The sequence below is a fragment of the Prunus mume genome, linkage group LG1 (genome assembly GCF_029339155.1).
Source record: "Prunus mume cultivar Tortuosa linkage group LG1, ASM2933915v1, whole genome shotgun sequence".
Taxonomy (NCBI): Eukaryota; Viridiplantae; Streptophyta; class Magnoliopsida; order Rosales; family Rosaceae; genus Prunus; species Prunus mume.
In genome coordinates, this window is record NC_142698.1 from 21,271,426 (window position 1) to 21,295,285 (window position 23,860).

Consider the following 23,860-nt stretch of genomic DNA (forward strand, 5'->3'; position numbering starts at 1 on the left):
TATCATTGGTTTATGCTTAAATATTTCATTAGATATATATTTTTTTAATTATAAAATTCGGTTTTTGAAGATTAAAATATAAATTTTTTAAAAAAATTATAAGTAGCCCACGCTAGAAAGGCTAGTTATTATAAAACAGGGCAGAGCACATGATGTTCTCAAAAAGTTTGAGAATATTTAAAGGGTACTACGGTAATTTAACACTTGCAAGATGATACAAAAGGAAGGACAATCTTGTAAAACTGGATTCAAGAATCTGGGCCCAAAAGTGAAAAAGTGGGTAAGTTTCTCTCTCTTTCTTGAGGAAGAGCACTATAAGCAGCGATAGTAACTTTGTCTCGCTTCTCCACTTTGCTTTAGCTTAAACTCGCAGCACCCCACCTCGTCTCCCCCACCCTCTCTCTCTCTCTCTGCATGTGCGCGCTCTGGTTTCTCGTTTCTCTCTCCTAGGGTTTCTCTTCCACTGAAACGCTCTCTGTAAAGCACTCTTCTTTCTGTTGCTGTAAAGCTATCTCCTTTCACACATTCTTTTTCCACTCACATTCTGTACTTTTTTGTTGTTGTTTTGTTTTAATCTCTCTTTTTCTCTCCATTGCATGTTTCAGATGCGCTTAGCCCCTCTTTCTGCTCTGCAGGTAAACTCCCTCTCTGCTTTTTTGGTTTTTCGTTTAGTTTTTCTATATTTGGTTCTTGCTTTCTGTGTACTAAATTTCTATTTTCTGTTCCTTGTTGTGCTTAAATTTATTTAAGGTTCGATAGGCTCTCTGAGGTTTTGATAGGAAGTGAAGAACAATGTCCTCGTCCAGAGGGGGTTCGGATCAGCCACCTCCGCAACTGCAGAGGCGGTTAACTCGAACGCAGACCGCCGGTAACCTCGGGGAGACGGCATTCGACAGTGAGGTTGTGCCCTCTTCCCTCGTCGAAATCGCCCCCATTCTTCGTGTCGCCAATGAGGTCGAATCGCACAATCCCAGAGTTGCATATCTCTGTAAGCTTCATAGCCATAACTTTTGCTTAGAAGTTTTAATTTAGTTTACCTTACTGTTGTGTTTATCAATTAATGAGTTACTTGTTTATAATTCCAGTAAAATAGTTTTAAGTATTTTATTTGTATCCGGGTCTGTTTCTTTATTTGCATTATGGAACTTGTTCAACTTTTTATGTAGTTGTTGGTACCTAAGTAATGCACAGGAAAATGAAAAATTTAGCCTTTGTTTCTTTGCCTGTGCCTTATTCAACTTTTTATGTAGGCATTTGTGCACCAGAGCATATATTGTGCTTGTTTCCTTGCACGTGCGCACATACTTGCTTCTGTGCTTCCGACTCTTGTCTGCATAGGGTGCATGTGTCTTCATTGCAATAACGTTTTTAGCATCCATTATTTTCAAATTGAAAGATTCATTTATGTATTGATGGTTTGAAGGTTTTCGAGCTATGTTAGAAGTCTCTTATATATTTTAGAGATTCATTGTTTCCTTAAAGAAAAAAAGAATATGGTAACTCTTGCTTCTTATACCTGTTATGGCAATTAGAAAGAGGTCTGAGAAACAAGGGCTGACTGATATAATTTGGTGGTTCTTTCTGAATATGCAGCATCTTTGAAATTTATTCCACTAGTGATTGGTGATGTAAGGCAGTCAAGTCAGTTTCTTGATTTAACCATACGCAGAAAGGCACTAATTGTACATTGTACTGAACCTTTAAATGCATGAAGCTAAAACAAATTTAACTATTTACTGTAGCAGCATACACGAGAGTCAGAAGTAATGATAACTTTAACCTTTTTATTTTATTTTTATTTCGACTGTCTAGATTTTAAATTAATTGATTTTATCTTGATGTTACTTCCTTTCTCTAAATACGGAGTAGATTTTGTTATACTTGATTAGTTTGCATGCTGTGTGAGATGTGTTAACAACTTACCATTGCCATCTCTAGAAAATTAAAAATCTAGGTCTTGGCTGTTCACGTCATCTGTTTTTTTTTTTTTGGTCCTTTGTTCCCCATCATTTGTTCTCTTGTTTCTCTTGTTTCTCTCATTTAAATGTTCCAGGTCTGATGTTTGTTTCATCTAATATTTTCTTAAGTCAATATGTTTTAATATCTAATTTATTTTTTTCATCATGTGAGATATGATTCCATGCTGGATGTTTTTGTAGGTCGATTTTATGCCTTCGAGAAAGCTCATAGACTGGATCCCACTTCTAGTGGGCGTGGTGTTCGTCAGTTTAAAACGGCCCTTCTTCAACGTCTTGAAAGGGTATGCTTTATTATTATGTTATCTTCATATAAAGTGCATTGAGATGTGATTAGAATTAAGCTCTTCTCTTTATCTACACATAGTCCTTTAAAATTTCTGCCCCTTTGTATAAATAATCAGTTTATTTAAAAAAAGAAATAATTTGCAGCTTTGTGCATAAATTTTTTCATATACTAGGAAGAAAGATTTTAAACAAGTTCAGCCCCATTGTATAAATAATCAGTCCTTTCTAGCATTGTGCTAATAGTTTTTCATGCATAAGGAAGAATGCTTCTAAAAAAAAAGTTTATATGTAGGTGGCCTCTGCTGAATTTTTAACAAAGGGAAAAGGAAAAAAAGATGACATAATGCCACAAGACATTTGTTGGGGTCATGGTGATTTTGTAGAACCATGGTTTTCGCTGACACATAGAAAAACTATCCCTTCCAGATCCAATGAGCGATTAATTCCGTGGGATATATTCTAGTCTGATTTTAGATGCTTGCACAATGCAGAAGAATTAAACTGCATTTTTTGGAGAAGTGGAAGATGCTTGCATAAAAAATTGGTCTTGGCCCAAAATTTGCTCTTTGCCTTATTCGTAGTTGGAGAAAGTTTATCCTGGGCTTTGTGAAATATAAACTTATTTGTCTCTTTTCAAATCACATTGGTATCTTTATTTTCATGTGTCAAATTCCAGCGTGAACTGTTGAGTGGAACATGTAAGTCTGCTAAGAATTTTGACAAGAGAGTACAGAATAACATGTGTATCTGCATGCTATTTTCTTGGTTTACTACATTGACAGAACTTAGTATGTGTTTGATAGTTGTTTCATGTTAAAGAACCTTAAAGGGTAATATGAAAAAACTAATGAATTCATGTCAAAGTTACACAAAATGCATACTGACTCGGAACTTCTGTACGCTTTTAAGGCAACTAAAATGGAATCTTTATTGTACAATCAGGTTGGTAAAAATGGGTGGAAGTGTATGTTATTTTTGAAATTTCTTTCTAGGTAATTGTCGTGGGGAGGTGTGTTCCATTTTTCTGAGTTCTAGTATTTCATATCAACACAACACATACAAGGTCATATATGCATTGCAGCAGGACTGTCATGTAACCAAATTGTTATATCCATGATCCACTCCACCCAAAAAGGAAAAAAAGGGTGCTTTTCAGCTGTGTTGATATCCTATAATGGGATCATGGGATATTAAAATTCCTATGGAATTTAGTTTTTTCTTGTTAGTGTTCTCTGTTCTATAAGCAAGTTTTACTCTATATTGCAGGAGAATGATCCCACACTTAAGGGAAGGGTGAAACAAAGTGATGCACGTGAAATGCAGAGCTTCTATCAACATTACTACAAAAAATATATTCAAGCTTTGACTAGTGCTGCTCATAAAGCAGACCGGTACGTTTCAGTTGAAGATAATTGGTTTTGTTACATGGAGTGCTTAGAAAAATTGCTTCTACTCTTGCTTTGTCTCATAGTGGTTTTTCCTTTATATGTAGTGCACAACTTACCAAGGCATACCAGACTGCCAATGTTCTCTTTGAGGTTTTAAAGGCTGTTAATATGACACAATCTATGGAAGTTGATCGTGAGGTGAAACTCCATCACATCTTTCCATTTCTCATGTTAAAAATGTTCTTTTCCCTCTTCTCCTTGTCATGTTGTATGATAATGATCATTTTTCAATATTAAGATTTAACTGCTATCTTATTATATTAGTTGCCTGTTGTCTCAGTCCTCTTTTGCAATGAAAATTATGTTGGATGCTTGCAGATTTTGGAAGCTCATGATAAAGTTGCAGAAAAGACAAAGCTCTTGGTCCCATACAATATCCTTCCGCTTGATCCTGATAGTACAAATCAAGCTATTATGAAACTTTCTGAGGTCTAATCTTATTATTTTGATACTAATCAATTTTACTAATCAAATTTAATTTTGCTCATCAATTTTATTGTGTTTGCAGATTCAAGCTACTGTTTTTGCTCTTCGTAACACCAGGGGTCTTCCTTGGCCAAAGGAATACAAAAAGAAAAACGATGAAGACATTCTGGATTGGCTTCAGTCAATGTTTGGGTTTCAGGTGACCCATATAGACAGAACTTATGCACTTCGAAAATGCAGCTGAGGCCCTTTTAGCTGTATTTATTAATGCTATTCTTCTTCCTTGGAATACAATGCCTTTATTTTCTTAACCTATGTTCATTAACTGTGCTAATCAATTTTCAGAAGGATAATGTGGCAAATCAAAGGGAGCACCTGATATTATTACTTGCAAATGTGCACATAAGGCAGTTTCCAAAGCCTGAGCAACAACCCAAGGTTTGTATTTGGCATAGATATTTGGTGGATACACTATGTTATTTCTCTAGTCCTGATAAGACAGTTAATGTAAATGGGTATTTCCTTTCCTCTTTTCCAAGTTGCCATCAATGAACCATTTTGAGAGTGCCAGTATATGTATTGCCAGCTGTTCCGAATATAATCAAGCTTACTCTGTTTCTGCTTATTCAGAGAAATAAAAAGTAAAAGTTTTGGGTGCATGTCTAAAAGATGCCCATTTTTCTTTAATTGGGGTGGTGGTGTTTCTCGGAGACGTTGGCTTTTTATTTAGCTGATGACATTCTCAAAGCTTATTTTGGAGTGCCATGCTTCTTGCACTAATGCTGATACACTTACATAAGGTTGACTATCTTCACATAGGAGAAAACGTATTAGCTTATTCGTTACTATCTTCACTAAGTTGTGAAATGTTAAGTATCTTATATATTATGAACAGAGCTGAAAATGAGAACATTTCATTTATTCTTTCTTAAAACTAACAGAGTTATTTTTTCATATTTGTTGTGTCATAATTGTGCATATTTTTTGGTTAGTTGGATGACCGTGCGTTGACAGAAGTGATGAAGAAGCTTTTCAAGAATTACAAAAAATGGTGCAAGTACTTGGGCCGGAAAAGTAGCCTTTGGTGAGATGTCTTATGGCAATGTCAGTTGACTGATAATAGTTGCATACTGTCCTTGAGCATGTGATCTGGACTTCAGATAGGACTATATTCCATAGTCTAGTTGGGTGGGCATGTTACTGTTTGCGTGTGTGGTTAGGAAGCCAACACTGATACAAGTCACAAATAAAGTGACATTGCTCTATTGTGGTCATCTTGACCACCTCTGTATTTTATTGTTATATGCAATAAAATTTTGTTCCTTCTAAAAAAAATCGGCATTGCCCTATTTGTGTGTGTGGTGATTGACACAACAATGGGATATAAATTAGGAGATTGAATTTCCTTTTGGTGTCTTAAACTTCAATGTGAATGGGACCCATATTCTGCTTCTATTTAATGCTCCTGTTTTTAGTAGTTTCATGAAAAAAAGATTATGGTCTTTATTTAATGCTTTTTTGGTTCTCTCTTTAGGTTACCAACTATACAGCAAGAGGTGCAACAACGCAAACTACTATATATGGGTCTATATCTTCTGATATGGGGGGAAGCTGCTAATTTGAGATTCATGCCAGAGTGCCTTTGTTATATCTATCACCATGTATGTTTAGATATCGCCTTTTCTTCGTTAGCAATTTTAACGTTACAGTTATCCTTCTCAATGTTTCTCTTTTGGGGTCAACAATGTCAAAACACTTATGCACTTTATTATGTCAAAGGAAAGTGAATGGAACGCTGATGCCTTTTATTTACTTTTGCTTGTTCGGGGGGGTATTTGGTTTGGATGGTGCTGGGTACTATTCTTGTAAATCCCCCCAGAAAATGAGCTCAGCTTCAGATTTGTGCGACGATTCTTCAGATTTGTCCTTGCATGTATTTCTTGTTTGCCAAAGATAGATGTATACTTCAGTAAGATTGGGTGGGTTATGCCTAATCGTATTGGTGTATTCCTTGGCGTATGGCATAGGTATCCCTAACTGCTGGGGGTCAGGTTGTCAATCCCTCTTTTTTTTTTTTTCCCCCAGCAAATAGTGTTGTATTGTGCCATTATGCTATTGCTACTGGTGTATTCTTTCGCATATGCTTGGGACATCCCTGGTGTGATGCAAAGTGGTTTGCCAATTTGATTAAATTGACTTCATCAATGTTGATATGGTTGTTTCTGGTTATCAGTGCATTAGGTTTGTTTCTAGAGAGAATGGTAATCAAGCTGTTATAACTTAGAACCATGGATTGAGGAACAGTGCTTGTAGGAAGGGGGTTGAATTTGGAAGAAAATGTTAGGGAATTTGATGATTAGTTGATGTCTTTGATATAGATTGAGTCAAAGTGGTATGAATAATAATTACACTAAATGACTCATTCAATCCCATTGCCCCTCCAGTCCTATGGTAGTAACACCAAGTGCTCAGGCGCCCTTGTAGTATTCAGCAAAGCTTTCCTTCCTTGCCCTCGCTGTAATTTTTAGCATTTTCCATTTGTGGCTATTTCTATGTGATTGATAGCTCCCTTGTTGTAGTAGCATGCTACATGTTATTTTTTTGATGTTGTCATAAAGCCTTTTAATTCGTGGATATCCTCCCAATAGATGTTTTTTCTTCAGTGCACATGTTTGGATGTTTATGTGTTTCATTTCTTTCTGTAGATGGCATTTGAATTGTATGGTATGCTAGCTGGGAATGTGAGTCCAATGACAGGAGAGAATGTGAAGCCAGCATATGGAGGTGAAGAAGAGGCTTTCTTGAAAAAAGTTGTAACTCCTATTTATGATGTGATTGCAAAGGTATGTGTTTTGTGAGACTTATTTTTACTTTCTATTTTTTTTTTCCTTCAAGAAATGTAAGAGTGGTGCCTTTGCCTTAAGGTATATATGGCTTGCATCTTTCCTTTCCCAGATCATGCATTGGCAGGGGGAGAGCCTTGTGTTTTGGGGCGTCTCTGAAAAGAAAAAAAGAGATGAAAAAATTGAGTGTTGTATATTATGTTTGCTTATATCTCATCATAGTTCTGTGGTTTTTCTCTTCAAAGGAAGCCGAAAGGAGCAAACGGGGGAAATCAAAGCATTCCCAGTGGAGGAACTATGATGATTTAAATGAATACTTTTGGTACAAACATATACTTTCTCCCCTTTCCCTCTTCAATTTTTGTTTTTTTGTTTTTTTTTTGGGTATATCTTTAGTTCTTATTTTCTTTGATACAACCATAGGTCAGTGGATTGTTTCCGGTTAGGTTGGCCGATGCGTGCAGGTGCTGATTTCTTTTGCCTGCCCATTGAACAGCTTCGTTTTGACAAAAGTAGTGGGGTAAGCAGTGGCTGTTATACTCTTTCTTCTCACTTTCCCTTTCCATAATGAGTCTATTCTAGTCCTTCCTCAATCAGAACAGAATCGGTCTTTTTGGGGATTACACGTTTCTTTTGGAAGTTTAGTTTGAAGTTACTGAATTTCTGTGGTGTTCTGATTGATTGGAACTACTACATATAGATAAATGTACATATTTAAATGATACTTTTTTAAAATGCCGCAACCCCCCCTCCCTAAAACATTGTTTTAATTGTCTCAATTGGTCAAAAGATACTGGAAACTATAGGAGTAAAGAATTGGTGAAGTACATTCAGTACTGTGTTTGTGTTGTTAGAATGTTGAACAATAGCTGGATTGTACCTTAACAACCATTTGTTCTTGCACTGTCTGATTGGCTTATATCTCTGGCTGAAGCTGTTCAGGGTGGCCCATCTTTGTAAGGTTATCCCAGGTGAGTGTGTGGCTTGATTTGTGGAGAGGCATAAGTTTTTTGGGTGGGAGGAAGAAGGGTATGATTTTGAGAAGATGTGCGGTGATGGCTATTTTTTGGGTAATTTGGGAGGAGAAATATAGTATTTTTTAGGCTTTTCGCCAATTTCCCCCCTGAACTATATGGTCATCGTCAATTTACCCCCTGAATTAATATCTTACTATTTTTTTCTGGAAAATTTGGGACTTGAATGATTTTTAATTTGCCAATTTACCCTCCACCTTTAATTTGTACACATTCCATCCAATAGTGTCACATGCTGGGCACGTGGCCAAATTGGTCTTTTCAACACCAATTTGGAACTAATTTTGAAGTATTTGAGATCTTTTCAACACTAAAAGATCTTAAATACTTCAAAATCAGTTCCAATCGGGTGACAAATCAGATGGAACGTGTGTAGAAATTTAATGGTGGGGGGTAAATTTGCTAATTGAAATAGTTTAAATCCCAAATTTTTGACAAAATTAATTGAGGAGGAAAATTGGCAAATTCTTCTATTTTGACAATGAGAGGAGGTGAATTATTTGTGGGAGAGGCTTTGCTTTTGGGCGGGCATCTTTATGGGATTTCTTATGAGTTTGGACTTTGGGGATACTTCTTTCTTTGCAATTCTTTCAAATTGGAATGCAACTTTCTTAGATGGTTCTCGGTTGTTTTTTAAGGTTTAGTGCTGTAGAGTTCTCTTGTTCATTGTTTTATTCTTTTTTTTTTCTTTGGTAAACAAAAAGTTTAGGGGGAGGGGAGGCTACCCTATCCCAGGGTCAGGGCATACCAAGGCCTCTTTGAGGGCTTACAGAGGGGGTCTTAGCCCATTTTTTGTTTTCTACAGATTACCCACCAAGAGGGATTATCGGCAGCGGGACTCCCCTAGGACTTGATAGCGAAGAGAATGATCCTTACCAACTCAACCAACCCTCCTTACCAACTTGAACCTAGGCCTTCATTGTACTGTACTTCTCTTAATGAAATTTTATTTCCTAGCAAGAAACACAAGAACAAGAGTAAGCTGACAAACTTAACATGATATAAGAGCATAAGACTTTGAGTTAGTATCACATTTTGTTGCATTCCAGGTTTCGGACTCTCTAGTGGTGGAGAGAGGCCGACACGAGGTAGTTTTAGAATCTAAAGCAATGGTTCGGCTCAAATTCTAAACAATGCTACACATAACAAAAATTCAACATGTGCAATTAATGTGACGTGAGATGGGTGCTTTCTTTTATTTAAGTTGAGGTTCAGGACTATTGTTTAAGTCAGCCTATATTTTTTTTGGGTCGATCTGCGTGAACATGGGGCTCAATTTAAATGCAGTAGTGTGAATGTTGAGAGACTTATATGTTACGGAATGGCTTTTAAGAAAAGCAACACTTTCTTTTCAGTAGCCACATTTTAGTAAAGACTCATGAATGATCATATTTGAAAAAATCATACTTGTTCTGCTGGAGATACTTTTCTCACCTGATGCATAACTATTTTTTGGGTATAATATTCAGGACAACAAGCCAGCTAGTGGAGATCGATGGGTGGGGAAAGTGAATTTTGTTGAGATACGGTCATTTTGGCATATTTTTAGAAGCTTTGACCGCATGTGGAGTTTCTTTATTCTATGTTTACAGGTTGTCTCTCCTTACATATTCTCTCAGATATCTCTAACTCTCTGATACAGTTCTGACATTTAATTTTGTTTTTACAAGGTTATGATCATTGTTGCTTGGAATGGCTCCGGGCAACCCACTGCAATATTTACTGCTGGTGTATTCGAGAAAGTGTTGACTGTCTTCATAACTGCTGCAATCTTGAAACTTGGACAAGGTAGTTAAATTTGTTATGTCATGTTGGGAGTTGCAAGTAGATTATTGTTCTCTGTTTTTTATGCCTTCAAAAAGTGCTTCTCCCTATTTTTGTTTCCCGTTTATGCAGTACCTAGGAGTGATGTTACTATGTTGAATTAGAACTTGATAGTTTTTTTCTTTGTTAATCAGAAAGGCCTGGAATATATAGTATTCACTTAAGTAATGTGTGCAAAGGGCCATCCCTTTGGCCTAGGAAAATGGACCTAAAAAGATCTACTATAGTTCTCTATAATCCATCAACATATTTTAAGGTATTAACCTAGGTTCTTTGATGATAAGCTATAATCGCTTAACTCCATGGACGATTTTGTCCCAATGGATATCAATCACTATTGGTTTGTTATCTGACCCAGGTTTAGCAGAATGGATTGCCACTCAGCATAGACAGGCTGTTGAGAACTACTAGACTGATGATTTGATTAACAAAACTTTTTATAGTAGTTCAGAATATAACCCTCGCATCACAGTATGTAAACTGGTAGGCTTATCCACCCATTGCCAATCGGTTTTGGTTGGGTGCTTTAACATTAACATGGTATCACCCAATATTGGTGATCCATGTGTTTGGCTCAATCCAGCCACATGGTAATGGACCTGTTGAGAAATTTCACATTGGGAATTTTAAGCCTTGTCATCACAGTGTGTAAACTCCTGGCCCCTAATGCACCTGCTGCCAATTGGTTTTGAGTTGGATGGCTTAAATTTAACAAGACTCAAGTAGCTCATTCTTGGAATCTTCATTTTCTTGTTCTCAGTTAGGGAATTAAGAAATTCCATTCGCATTATAGAAACTGCTATTGCAAATTTCCAAAATGCGACTGAGTTATAATTTCTTTTCATTGGCCAATAAAGGTGTAACATTTGAATGTTGATTAGTTGATAATACAATTATTTAATTATGGATGTCAACAGGTCAAAACAGCTTTTATCTTTATTTATCTTATTACTTTTTAAAGTAGTTTTAGACTTGAAATTCATTGTTGATTGTACCAAGTGCAAGTTGTTGAATGTTGATTGATGAATTCTCTTGACTTATGCAGCTGTTCTCGATGTAATTCTTAGCTGGAAGGCTAGGCGGAGTATGTCATTCCATGTTAAGTTGAGATACATTTTGAAGGTTATTACAGCTGCTGCGTGGGTGATAATTCTACCGGTTACTTATTCATATAGCTGGAAAAACCCTCCTGGGTTTGCTCGAACCATCAAAAGTTGGTTTGGGAATGACTCACATTCACCTTCCTTGTTTATCTTGGCTGTTGTTGTCTACTTGTCGCCAAATATGCTGGCTGCGGTGTTGTTTCTTTTCCCATTTATTCGCCGATTCCTAGAGAGATCAAACTATAGGATTGTGATGCTTATGATGTGGTGGTCACAGGTATGTGGAACAGGTTCTTCTATCTGTATATATAGTGCCTTTTTTTTAATCACCTAACATTATGCTGAATTCCTGATTATTTGCAGCCTCGACTTTATGTTGGGAGGGGAATGCATGAGAGCACATTTTCTCTTTTCAAGTAAGAATCCATTGCTCAATAGACAAATGGGATTGCTTCATGTTGTCATTGTCTTCCATGTATAACCTCTGTTTCTCTGTTGAAACTTTTCAGGTACACAATGTTTTGGGTTCTTCTTATAATTACAAAGCTGGCATTCAGTTACTACATAGAGGTGCCTTTTTTAAGCACATTGTATTTTTATTGTTGCTCTTAGTTGTAATCTTGTAGTACATAAATCATGAAAATAATAAATGGTATAATGGGAAAACTGAGTTGGGGTAGCCCAATCCTCTCCTAGGGAAAATGTCTTAGTAAGGCGAACTTTTTGTGAGTAAATTTGACTGCGATTTCCAGTATGTAGATTTGTGCTGCTGTTCAGTTCATTTGTTTGTTCTAATATTCCTTTCCCTTTCCAGATAAGGCCTTTAGTTGGTCCAACAAAAGCCATCATGAGTGTACATATAACCACTTTTCAGTGGCACGAGTTTTTTCCCCGCGGTAATGTATCAAATGTTTTTTTTTTTTGTGTTTGATGTTATCTTGTTCCTCAATATGTTGTTGATCATGTAATTATTTGCTGTGCAGCAAAGAATAATATCGGTGTTGTGATTGCACTCTGGGCTCCAATTATCCTTGTATGTTTTATATTGTTTACTGACCTCTTGTTTATTGTTACGCGGTCCAGTATACAGTAAATTCTTACACATGAATCTTTTCAGGTCTATTTTATGGATACCCAGATTTGGTATGCCATCTTCTCCACAATATTTGGAGGAATTTATGGTGCATTCCGTCGCCTTGGAGAGGTTAGTGGATCTTTCCCTTGCTCTTTAGTTCTACGCTTTCAAATTAGCTCCTTTTTAAGCTTCATTTGTTTATTATTGATCAAATAGCTTCTTTCTCGCTACACTAAAATCTGTTTTGGACCCTTTTCTCTGTTGCAAGAGCTGAGCTATTCGGTTCATATATCCAAAGTGCAAATAAGTTCTGGAGTCATGTTACATGATTTAATTTGATGTTGTGGAATCATCCTTCTCGATAACACATACATGCAGGAATTGAATTCCATTAATACTCTGCCTTAGAATATGACAGATGCTAGAAGATTTTCCTTGTTCTAGGAGATCTATTTAATGGATGCACATTGCATATGCTTATTAACTAGCTAACTTGGCACATGTGCTAACAATCTTAAAATTCAATACTGAAATCTCCTAAAAAAAGGCTGCCCTACAATCTGCAAAATTGCACAAAAAAGGTGTTTCCCTGGATTCTGAAGAAACTGATACCTCAAACTCAAACGTTATCCCAAAAATTCCACCTCCTTGCCCCTAACGTTATCAAATATCCTCCAATGTCTTTCCAACCAAACTACTTAAAAAGACCCCCATCACATCACCGCTCCCCAAGCCCTCACCCTTCTTCCCTTCCCCAATATAACTTGTGCTTCTCACGAAATAAGGCTGAGCAAGATTCTGTTACCCAACCACATTAGCTTCCGTAAACAACCTCAACCATAAATTTAATACAAAGGCAGTGATTTAACAAGGGATCATAACTTGGTTCTCTGCATGAGTCTCAGGATATTCCTCACTCCTTGGAATGGCACCTTTCTTTCCATGCTAATACTTATACCTTGGATGGTACGTTAACCTTCCAAAATCATGGAAGAGGGATGGAATGGGGAAAGATAAGGGTCATAAATCAATTTTGGATAGGATTTACAGGACCCCAGTAGACTCTAATTTGCAGCCCATCCTTTACAGTCTAGAAGAAATCAAAGTAGCGTTATCTGACAAAGAAAGTAGTAAGTACAATTATCCCAATTTCAGAATCATTCAAATTACTCCAGAAACTAAAGTGGCAAAGTCACAATTGAAAAGAAGAAATGAACTTGCACATGTTCTAGCAGTGGAAACATAATGAGAAATTGAGAGCCTAGATAAACAATATATTTCTGCAGAAGTTTGACTACACTGTAAATTACCAAGACAAAGTTCATTTAGCTAACCTTTGATATACTTTGTAAATTGATTTTGCAACATGGACATAGTTTTTTCACTTCATGTTGCGTTTTAGATTCACCTATATCTTCTATATGATTAGGATGTCTGTTCCTTTTTTATGCTTCGGAGGGTTTAAACTTGATCAGTCCTGATTGCATTTTGCATTATGCATTCTGAAAGTTCAGGGAATTCTTATGAATTCTTTGTTTTTCATTGTGGAAATTTTTTATATCAGTTTAAAAGAATTGTCTTTGTCGCATCTTAATGCTTATTTCTTTTCAAATTGGTTCTAGATTCGAACGTTAGGAATGCTGAGATCTCGTTTTCAATCATTGCCTGGTGCTTTTAATGCCCGTTTGATTCCAGCAGAAAAGAGTGAACCAAAGAAGAAAGGATTGAAGGCTACCTTGTCCCGCAATTTTGTTCAGGTTAACTTGCTTTGTTTTTCTTTATGTAGAACCGTAGAACTTGTAAGACCTCTGTTATTTTCCCTCTTTGTGAGTTGTATTAATTCATTAATGCTTCTATTGTTTGCAGGATGAAGATAACAAAGAGAAAGAAGCAGCAAGATTTGCTCAATTATGGAACAAAATAATAAGTAGCTTCAGAGAAGAGGATCTTATAAGCGATAGGTAATCTGTAAAGCTGCTGTGTTGGAGGATATATTTTTCATTTGATTTCTTGTAGTAGCTCAATGTTATGGTGCTGCCTCTTTGTCCAGGTTCTTTCCATAGTGTTCTTTCGTTTGAGCTTGTGCTAAGATATTTCAATTTTCAGGGAGATGGACCTTTTGCTTGTTCCTTATTGGGCTAATCGTGATTTAGGGCACCTTATTCAGTGGCCTCCATTTTTACTTGCTAGCAAGGTTTGCTTTTAGTGTACTTTTATGGAAATTTTTATATCTCTATGTGCACGTAGTGATTGTGTATTTGCTCATCAGATCCCAATAGCATTAGACATGGCCAAGGACAGCAATGGCAAGGATAAAGAGCTGAAGAAGAGGATTGATGCAGACAACTACATGTCTTGTGCTGTTTGTGAATGCTATGCTTCATTTAAGAACATAATTAGGTTCCTGGTTCAGGGGAACCGTGAGAAAGAGTAGGTTTCTGTTCATTGCAAGAAAGTTTCATCTGACATTTGTGCCACAATTTTCAACTAGTGAGGATTATCTTTACGTTTACCACTTGCTAAGCTAAAGTGATTGGGTTTCAGGGTTATAGATTTTATATTTTCTGAGGTTGACAAGCACATAGAAAGTAATGACCTGATGGTTGAATTCAAGATGAGTGCTCTTCCTGACCTCTATGCCCAGTTCGTTAGGCTTATCGAATATCTGGTAAGATTTTAAATATAGTTTAGCATATGATCTCCTCAGCCAGTTTGATGAATGGAGCTAACCAGTTGTTCTTAAGTTTTGCAGTTAAGTAATAAGCAGGACGACAGGGATCAAGTTGTGATTCTGTTTCAGGACATGCTGGAGGTGGTGACTAGAGACATAATGATGGAGGACCATATATCCAGGTGTCACATCATGATGTGATTACATCCTCATTTTTTGTTTTCCTTTTCAATTATTCTTTAAAATGTTCACTTTTCTTGTATAGTTTGGTAGATTCAATCCATGGTGTGTCTGGACATGAAGCGATGATGCCCATTGATCAACATCAACAGCATCAGTTGTTTGCATCTTCTGGAGCTATCAGGTTTCCTATTGAACAAGTAACAGAGGCTTGGAAGGAGAAGGTGTGCCTTTGGTAGAGATATGATTAGAAATTTTACTCTTCAGTAAATCCTGTAATCCTTAGTAGTTACCTATTTTTGCAGATTAAACGTCTTTTTTTATTGCTTACGACAAAGGAGTCTGCCATGGATGTTCCGTCCAACTTAGAAGCTAGGAGGAGGATTTCTTTCTTCTCAAATTCATTGTTTATGGACATGCCTCCGGCACCAAAAGTTCGCAATATGCTTTCTTTCTCGTAAGTGTGTGTGTGTCGTATAATTGTTACTCTTTTTGGTAGTACTTGCTTTTAAAATAATAATCTTTCTTGTAGTGTTTTAACTCCTTACTACACCGAAGAGGTTCTCTTTTCCTCACATGATTTGGAAGTGCCAAATGAAGATGGTGTTTCAATTCTCTTCTACTTGCAAAAAATTTTCCCAGGTTTATTGTTTGGACTCTCTAAAATATAAAGCTTATGTATTTGTATTTCTTTTAATACTTAAACTTCTACTGATTCTGTGCTGCTGAGAAAATCAAACAGATGAGTGGAACAACTTTCTTCAGCGTGTAAATTGCACAAGTGAAGAGGAGCTTAAAGGGTCTAATGGATTGGATGAAGATCTTCGCCTTTGGGCATCATATAGAGGCCAAACTTTGACTCGTACTGGTATTCTCTCCACCTATGAGTTGATACGTTATACCCGTGTTTTTAAAACATAATGATGACTATATTTTTCTTTACGGACATTGTTCTACTTTGGTGTTTACTCATGCTAGTAAGAGGAATGATGTACTACCGGAAAGCTTTGGAGCTTCAGGCTTTTCTTGATATGGCCCAAGATGATGGTACCTAATTCTTTTTCATTGGAATTGCCTTTTATTATCATTTCCTATTTTGTGTAATAGTTAATTTAACACTTCTTTTGAAGCGAGTATAATGAAAGCTAAGAAAGTATCTTTTGCTTTTTATTCTTGTCTGAATATACCTTCCAGCTTTAATGGATGGCTATAAGGCTATAGAATTAAATTCAGAGGATGAATCAAAGGAGGAAAGGTCACTGTGGGCACAATGTCAAGCAGTAGCTGATATGAAATTCACATATGTGGTATCATGCCAACTATATGGGATTCACAAGCGATCTGGTGATCCTCGTGCACAGGACATTCTGAAGCTTATGACAACGTATGTTTCAAATAGTATTCCGGTAGTATTTTTCTGATTTTTGATTGTCATAACTTTTAATTCGAAGGTCTATATATTCTGTGTGACAGATATCCGTCGCTACGTGTGGCATATATTGATGAGGTTGAAGAACCTAGCAAAGATAGGTCCAAGAAGATTAACCAAAAGGCTTATTATTCTACTTTAGTAAAGGCAGCTTTGCCAAAGTCGATTGATTCTCCAGAGCCAGTACAAAATCTGGACCAGGTAATGCTCTATACTTCCTTACATGTTTGATCCGCATGGCCATATTGATATTAGAGCTGTATGGTGTTGAGTTTACTTATTTAATGTTGGTAAGAAACTGATAATTGTCTTTGTTGAGAACCATTTATCTAGGGTCTGACCAAGGTCTAAAATATCGAGGGTTTTGGAAATATTGGTGGTCCAAAAATATGGAAATATCGATGGAAATTAAATAAAAACCATTGAAATTGTGAGAAAAACTTGGAAATTTTTATTGAAAATTTAGAGGATGTTTATTTTACTCAACTATCTACTATTTTATCACAAAAAATTGGAAGGAAATTCATTGCATGTGGGTTTGAGTGATTTAAGTTGACTATATAGCGAGCTCATGGACACTGTGACTTTAGCAAATCTGTAGCAATTAATGAAAGAATATTAAAAACACCATAATTTTTTTAATAATAATTTACTATAATATTTTACACTTTATACATTGCATGATACATGAGTAATTTCGTACCACATAATTCCGATGAGGTTCAAACTTAGCCTTCTTTCACACTTCTTTGCCTTTTGCTTATATATATATATATATACAATCCCCTTCTATTGAGGGATCCCCCAAATAATTTTATTTGAGGGACATCCTTTAGGGTCCCCTACGAATTTTTTTTCAACGATTCAAACCATCCAATTTTTAAGTCTTACATTCATAGATCATCCTTGCAAAAAATTAGACAAATTGAAAACCGTTTCGACATCCAATTGTGTTCTACAAAATCAATGAACACAGTACTTAAAGAAAGTACTAAAATTTCAATTGAGTCAAATGATATCGGATTCAAGTGATTTTTTTATAGAGGATGATCTTTAAATGAATATCTAAAAAATAGACGGTTTGGATTAATGAAAAACAATGCTGAGTGGGCCCTACAAGGGGTGTCCCTCAAATAAGCTTATTTTGGGGATCCCTCAACTGAAGCTCACTCTATATATATACATACAACTCCATAATAAAATAATAAATAACATCAAAATTAGCTTGTAGAAAGTTTTTTTTTTTTCTAGTTTTTTTTCAAAAGCTTGTAGAAAATTTAGAGGCAGTATAAATATTAACGTTGTAGCTTCTAATCACACGTGCATGAGCAGCGTGTTGGATAAGGTTAAGCAATAGGAATGGGAATTGAAAGGGTTCGAATCCCCCCTGTGCATGCGAGTGGTTTCAGCAATTTTCCATCTCTTTTTTGGTTCCATATCGCCTCGCTATATGTTGCCCAGATCCTGCATACACGAGGGAAATTATCCCCCTTCGAAAATGTCGATATGTTGACGATACTTATGTGGATGTGTTAAAATATCGCTCCTTAAAAAAAAAACGATAATATCAGTGACGTGTCGTCAATATTATCAATATTTTGTTCCTTGCTTGTGACAACTTGACACTTCCCAATAAATTTTTGGGGTGGGAGCCCAGGGCTCTAACCACATGCGACAGTGGTTTGATAAATAGGGAGAGAGTGGAATGTACTAATCATAACCTTGAAAATGGTTTAGAGAGTGGAATGTACTAATCATAACCTTGAAAATGGTTTAACTAGTATAACTTAATAATAGTAGCAAACTGAATAAGTAACAAATAACCTAATTGAAGAAACTAGGACACCAACTTGCTTAGAATCTTAATTTCAATATATGTTTGTGGTAGAGCATAGTCTGTGAGACAAATGCATTATCTTGATGTTAAAATCTGCATTGTGCTGCATTAGGATTATGCATCACAAAGGTGGATTAATTCATTTTTTCCTCACATAATTTTGTATTCATAATGGGTGTTTAATGAAAACATCAACATGATGTATTAAACTTTGAGAAGATGTAGTCAATGTTTTAAAACACTAAGGCGTAAAACAAGCGATTACGTTTTATGGATTACCTTGCGAGGCGTCAGCCTTGTGTGACTGTAATTACTACTCTATATATATATATATATATATGAAGTATTGGTGACTAGTAGTTTTGCTTATAACTTATAAGAGGAACTATTAAAAGAACCAGCCCCAACAAACACACCATTTGATTAAGCGGAGGCCAACCAGGACCTGAAACAGCAGCATCTACCTTAAGACTTAAAAAAAAAAAAAATTAGGTCTTGGCAACCTTCTCCTTTGCAATACCTTATACAGTGTCGTATCCCTCTGCAACTCAAAATTTTCTGAAGTTTCTTCAAGGGTCATGCTGGGGAGACCACATTATTAGACCACATCTCTAATAGTGGTGCAGCCCACCAACACAATGGGTCCCACCTGTATTAGAGAGGTAGTTTTCAAGGTGTTCTCTAAATGTGGTCTCTCTAGCATTTCTCTTTCTTAAAACACTTTCAAATTTTTCACTAAATTTGTCTGACACGCCAGGTGTGCCCTTGGCTGAGCCTCAGTTTTCCTCGATACGCCTGTTTATGCCTTAGCTGTGCCTCAGTTACGCCTTTGGGTTGAAATGCACTGTGTTCAATGCCTGAAGGCATGGCAAAGTGGCCTCGCAGAAAGGCGAGTTTGAGTCTTAAAATATTGGTAGGAATTCTGTTTAATACTATAATATGGATAAGGGTGTAAATGACTTATAAAAAAATAAAATAAAATTGCACCATGAGCCCATAAAACTTTGCAGCCAACTTTGATTTATAGGAGGAGTAATATCTCATTGTATTTTAAGGTAAATAATTATTAAGATATGGACAAAGGTTGTAGCTTGTGAAGGGTGAGGAGGTGGAGGAGCACAGTTGGAAAAGGATTCAATTTGGGCTTCTTTATGGGCATAAATAATTTTAAATTTCTGAAATGCTATCCCTGAGCAGACCATGTCACAAAATGATTCCATGTTATTTACTTTTTAGGTTTTTCATCTTGTAGGTCATATATCTTCTAATAAATTGTATTGTTATCTGTATGCAGGTAATTTATCGGATAAAGCTTCCAGGACCTGCTATTTTGGGTGAGGGAAAGCCAGAAAATCAAAATCATGCCATTATTTTCACACGTGGGGAAGGGTTGCAGACAATTGATATGAACCAGGTATGGTGGTTACAACCAGAAGGCTGGTGGGTTCAGGATTTTACTTTCATGGGGGCAAGCTTAGACATTGCTAATTAATGACTCATCCTGTAGGATAACTACATGGAAGAAGCCTTGAAAATGAGGAATTTGCTGCAAGAATTTCTTGAGAAGCATGATGGGGTGAGACACCCTACAATTCTTGGACTGAGGGAGCATATATTTACTGGAAGGTAGGTGTTCTTCTGTTGTTACTAAGGGTGGCTGTATAAAAAACGGACGATGGCTAGGTATCACTAACATTCTTTCATGACCCCATGCAGTGTTTCTTCTCTAGCTTGGTTCATGTCAAATCAGGAAAACAGTTTTGTCACTATTGGTCAGAGATTGTTGGCCAACCCTCTCAAGTAAGTTCTTACCTCATAATGTCCCCGTGAAATTTTGGGGAAATGAAAAACTTGAAACTAAAAATTATTGCAGACAAATATTGTGTAATCTGTTAGTTGTACGTGGACTAGCTTGTATTTGCATTTGGTTTTTTATTTTTATTTTTTTCAATGTGCTAAATTTCTGATTTTATAATTTCACTTGTACTAAAGTTCTACTAATTTGATGTTTTTGCTCATCCAGGGTTCGATTCCATTATGGTCATCCAGATGTGTTTGATAGGCTCTTTCACCTTACCAGGGGGGGTGTCAGTAAAGCATCAAAGGTTATCAATTTGAGTGAAGACATATTTGCTGGTAAGTTGACATTTATTTGAACAATTATCCATTATCACAATTTATATGGGGTATTGTGATCTTATTATGGATTTGGATGCAGGCTTTAATTCCACACTCCGTGAAGGCAATGTAACTCATCACGAGTACATACAAGTTGGGAAGGGAAGAGATGTGGGCCTTAACCAGATCTCAATGTTTGAAGCAAAAATCGCTAATGGAAATGGGGAGCAGACACTCAGTCGAGATATATACCGACTTGGACACCGTTTTGACTTTTTCCGTATGTTGTCGTGCTATTTCACCACAATTGGTTTCTACTACAGTACTCTGGTATGCTGCTTTTTAGTTTCAGTTTCAACTGTTATGTACTTAGTTCTTGAAAAAATAATATATGTAGTTAGTTAAAGGTTCTGAACATGGAAGAATGTTTTTGTGGCAGATTACGGTGCTTACCGTGTATGTCTTCCTTTATGGACGCCTTTACCTAGTTCTTAGTGGACTTGAAGAGGGTTTGAGCACTCAACCGGCAATCCGAGATAATAAGCCTCTTCAAGTAGCTCTTGCTTCTCAATCATTTGTTCAAATAGGATTTTTGATGGCGTTGCCTATGTTGATGGAAATTGGTTTGGAAAAGGGTTTCCGAACTGCACTAAGTGAATTCATATTGATGCAATTGCAATTGGCCCCAGTATTTTTTACGTTCTCACTCGGAACAAAGACCCACTATTATGGACGAACATTACTTCATGGTGGTGCAAAATATAGACCTACAGGCCGTGGGTTTGTGGTTTTCCATGCTAAGTTTGCTGATAACTATAGGCTCTATTCCCGCAGCCACTTTGTTAAGGGTATTGAACTCTTAGTTTTACTTCTGGTGTACCAGATCTTTGGCCATACTTATAGAAGTGCTGTTGCGTACATTTTGATCACAGTATCTATGTGGTTTATGGTGGGCACCTGGCTTTTTGCTCCCTTTTTGTTCAATCCTTCTGGTTTTGAGTGGCAAAAGATAGTTGATGATTGGACAGATTGGAATAAGTGGATAAGTAACCGTGGGGGTATAGGTGTTCCCCCTGAAAAAAGCTGGGAATCATGGTGGGAGGAGGAACAAGAGCATCTCCAGCATTCTGGAAAGCGTGGTATTGTAGCTGAGATACTGTTATCGTTACGGTTCTTTATCTATCAGTATGGGCTCGTCTATCACTTGAACATTGCCAAGAAAACCAAGAGTGTTCTGGTAAATAATGAACCTGATCTATTTCCCTCCATTCCCTCTTCCCCACCCAAATCCTATTTTCTTTTCTTTTAGGATATGACAATTGCAAACTTATTGTTATATTGCATTCACTTGGTAACAGGTCTATGGTATTTCTTGGCTGGTGATCTTCCTTATTTTGTTTGTTATGAAGGTGAGTCCAAATTGTATTCATATTGGCTTATTTATCAACATAGAATAGAAAATGTGCTTTACATACATAATTTCCACAATATAGGCTGGCTGCTTAGCTTTAGTAATTGCTTTTCAAAACTAATACTGTGTTTGCTACCTAGTTATAATCTGGTTGTGAGGCAACTTTAGGCTTTTGCTTTGCCCATTCGGATTCCTGCAGTTCAGTTGTTTGGGTGTTTGGTGCATAGATCTGATTTTAGACATTTTTTGTTTCCCTTTCTCGTTTGTGAATCTCATTCCTTTTCTACATGTTCTTGGACAGCATTTGCAAGCTGCTGTTATTTGTCTTTTTCCTTTTATCTGGTGGCTTGTTTCTGAATTTTCGTGGACTGCTGGTCCACATTGATTATACTTACTAATATTATCAGTATTTTCTCCATCAAAAGAAATATATAGTTCAACAAATGTACTTAATTGTTTCTCTTTCTTTCCAGACTGTATCCGTTGGGAGGCGAAAGTTCAGTGCAGAGTTTCAACTAGTGTTCCGGCTAATAAAGGGACTAATATTCATAACTTTTGTGTCCATTTTGGTGACTTTGATTGTGCTGCCTCACATGACGCTGCAGGATATCATTGTGTGCATTCTTGCTTTCATGCCAACTGGTTGGGGAATTCTTCTGGTGAGTGAATGTTCCAGTCTTGCCTTACCTTAGTTCAGTGTTGCAAATAAACTCTGGATATAACAACAATGTTGTGTTTTCTTTAATCCTAAACTGAAAATTGGGCTATAAGATCCCTGAACCAAACTTCTTAGCACACAGGTAGCCATGGTACCATCTTCAGATCCGACCCACTTGGATTTGTTAATTTCTTAGAATAAGGGTGATATGGTGATTTTCAACCCTCTGTTTTGGAGATTTCCCAACTTTCTGCTGTTAGTTTGAGTTGTTACAATGAGATTTCCCAAAACTAAAATTTGCACCATACAATGAGGTTGTAATTGCATCTTGCACTTGTGTGCATTTCTCTGTCCTTGAATTTCCTAATGTCATTTGTCTTCCTATCTCTTACCAGATTGCACAAGCTTGCAAGCCTGTTGTCCACAAGGCTGGTTTATGGCCATCAGTTCGGACTCTTGCTCGCGGCTTTGAGATTGTTATGGGTTTGCTTCTATTCACCCCAGTTGCATTCTTGGCCTGGTTTCCTTTCGTTTCTGAATTCCAAACCCGTATGCTCTTCAACCAAGCATTCAGCAGAGGTTTACAGATTTCTCGTATTCTTGGTGGGCAACGGAAGGATCGTTCGTCCCGGAACAAGGAGTAACCATGCTAGTTACAAGAGCAGCTTTCAAGTTAATTTTTTGATTGCCGTGCTACTTCCTTCCCGCAGACTCGTTAAACAATAGTTTGTCGGTATATGCTGTAATTATTAATGTGTTTGGGTTGCATTTTTGTTAGTTCAACTTGACTGACGGCGGCCCTGTCAATTTTTCAGATGTTATTAAAATTGCATATTTGTATCTATGTAGATATGATAAAATTCATGGCTAAATTATCAAACCATGCCTTGTGTCATTTGGTTGATTGGCTTTTCTAACGTCGTACAAACATTTGCACCAATGGTTATAATTTGAAGTTTTCCCATATTTTTATGTAGACTTTCTGTTGTGAGCCCGCTAATTTATAGAGAGGTTAGGCTTAAACTTGTTTGTTACACAGGCTAGGCTTAAACTGGTTTGGACTAAGTCCTAGTTTTAAATTAGATTGCTAATACCGGGCTCACCAAAAACACTTACATAGGAGGGAATAAATAAACCCATATTGAAGGGGAGAATTACAAATTCCGTAAGATGCATATGTTATATTGTAATGTAAAATATATATATATTATAATGTCAAGTTTACCCACGCTCGAATTTTACCTTCTCCAATTTTTTTCTCTATTCAGAAGTTTGACTTCCATTTGGTTTTTGCTATGATCAAAGGTCCCAGCCATAGGTGCAAATATTTGTAAAACACACAAAACGCCCTCTTCACTTTGTATGGACTTGGCTTCTTCTTCTTTTAAAAATGTAGCAAACTAACCTACTATATGAAATGAACTATGCTACACTAATTACTCCATTATTTAAGTTAGATGTCTGGTGATACGAGATTTGGATGCAAATATGGACCCCATCTTAGAGTCAGTCATTTCATGATCAATTCCAATTCCTTCT

At 36.6% G+C, this 23,860-nt stretch overlaps 1 protein-coding gene across 2 annotated transcripts; it reads left to right on the forward strand.

Moving 5' to 3' along the window:
• Positions 1-347: 347 nt before the first annotated feature.
• Positions 348-23,216, forward strand: LOC103341847 (callose synthase 3). Of its 2 annotated transcripts, none has more exons than XM_016796634.2 (44): positions 348-477; positions 606-635; positions 751-988; positions 2,160-2,260; positions 3,531-3,655; positions 3,757-3,850; positions 4,031-4,141; positions 4,221-4,337; positions 4,484-4,576; positions 5,131-5,222; positions 5,673-5,799; positions 6,844-6,981; positions 7,227-7,303; positions 7,405-7,501; positions 9,485-9,607; positions 9,686-9,803; positions 10,885-11,219; positions 11,306-11,358; positions 11,452-11,512; positions 11,757-11,838; positions 11,926-11,975; positions 12,060-12,146; positions 13,640-13,774; positions 13,884-13,978; positions 14,124-14,211; positions 14,287-14,447; positions 14,562-14,685; positions 14,770-14,870; positions 14,954-15,092; positions 15,174-15,325; positions 15,401-15,510; positions 15,611-15,736; positions 15,847-15,915; positions 16,063-16,252; positions 16,342-16,498; positions 19,429-19,548; positions 19,642-19,760; positions 19,851-19,934; positions 20,158-20,270; positions 20,353-20,582; positions 20,692-21,489; positions 21,611-21,661; positions 22,137-22,322; positions 22,717-23,216. In XM_016796634.2, exons 3-44 carry the CDS (start codon positions 793-795, stop codon positions 22,963-22,965), a joined length of 5,874 nt encoding a protein of 1,957 aa, XP_016652120.1. In that variant the 5' UTR covers positions 348-477; positions 606-635; positions 751-792; the 3' UTR covers positions 22,966-23,216. The 2 variants fall into 2 exon arrangements, with proteins under 2 accessions (XP_016652120.1, XP_008243622.1); XM_008245400.3 differs by having other exon boundaries at positions 349-502.
• The last annotated feature ends 644 nt before the right edge of the window (positions 23,217-23,860 follow it).

Bases quoted from the DNA above. Each gene is read 5' to 3' on its own strand.
- LOC103341847 (XM_016796634.2), top strand. From the start codon at position 793: ATGTCCTCGTCCAGAGGGGGTTCGGATCAGCCACCTCCGCAACTGCAG. The intron at 11,513-11,756 runs GTGCCTTTTTTA...TTCCCTTTCCAG, and splicing joins CATTCAGTTACTACATAGAG to ATAAGGCCTTTAGTTGGTCC. The intron at 19,761-19,850 runs GTAGGTGTTCTT...GACCCCATGCAG, and splicing joins GAGCATATATTTACTGGAAG to TGTTTCTTCTCTAGCTTGGT.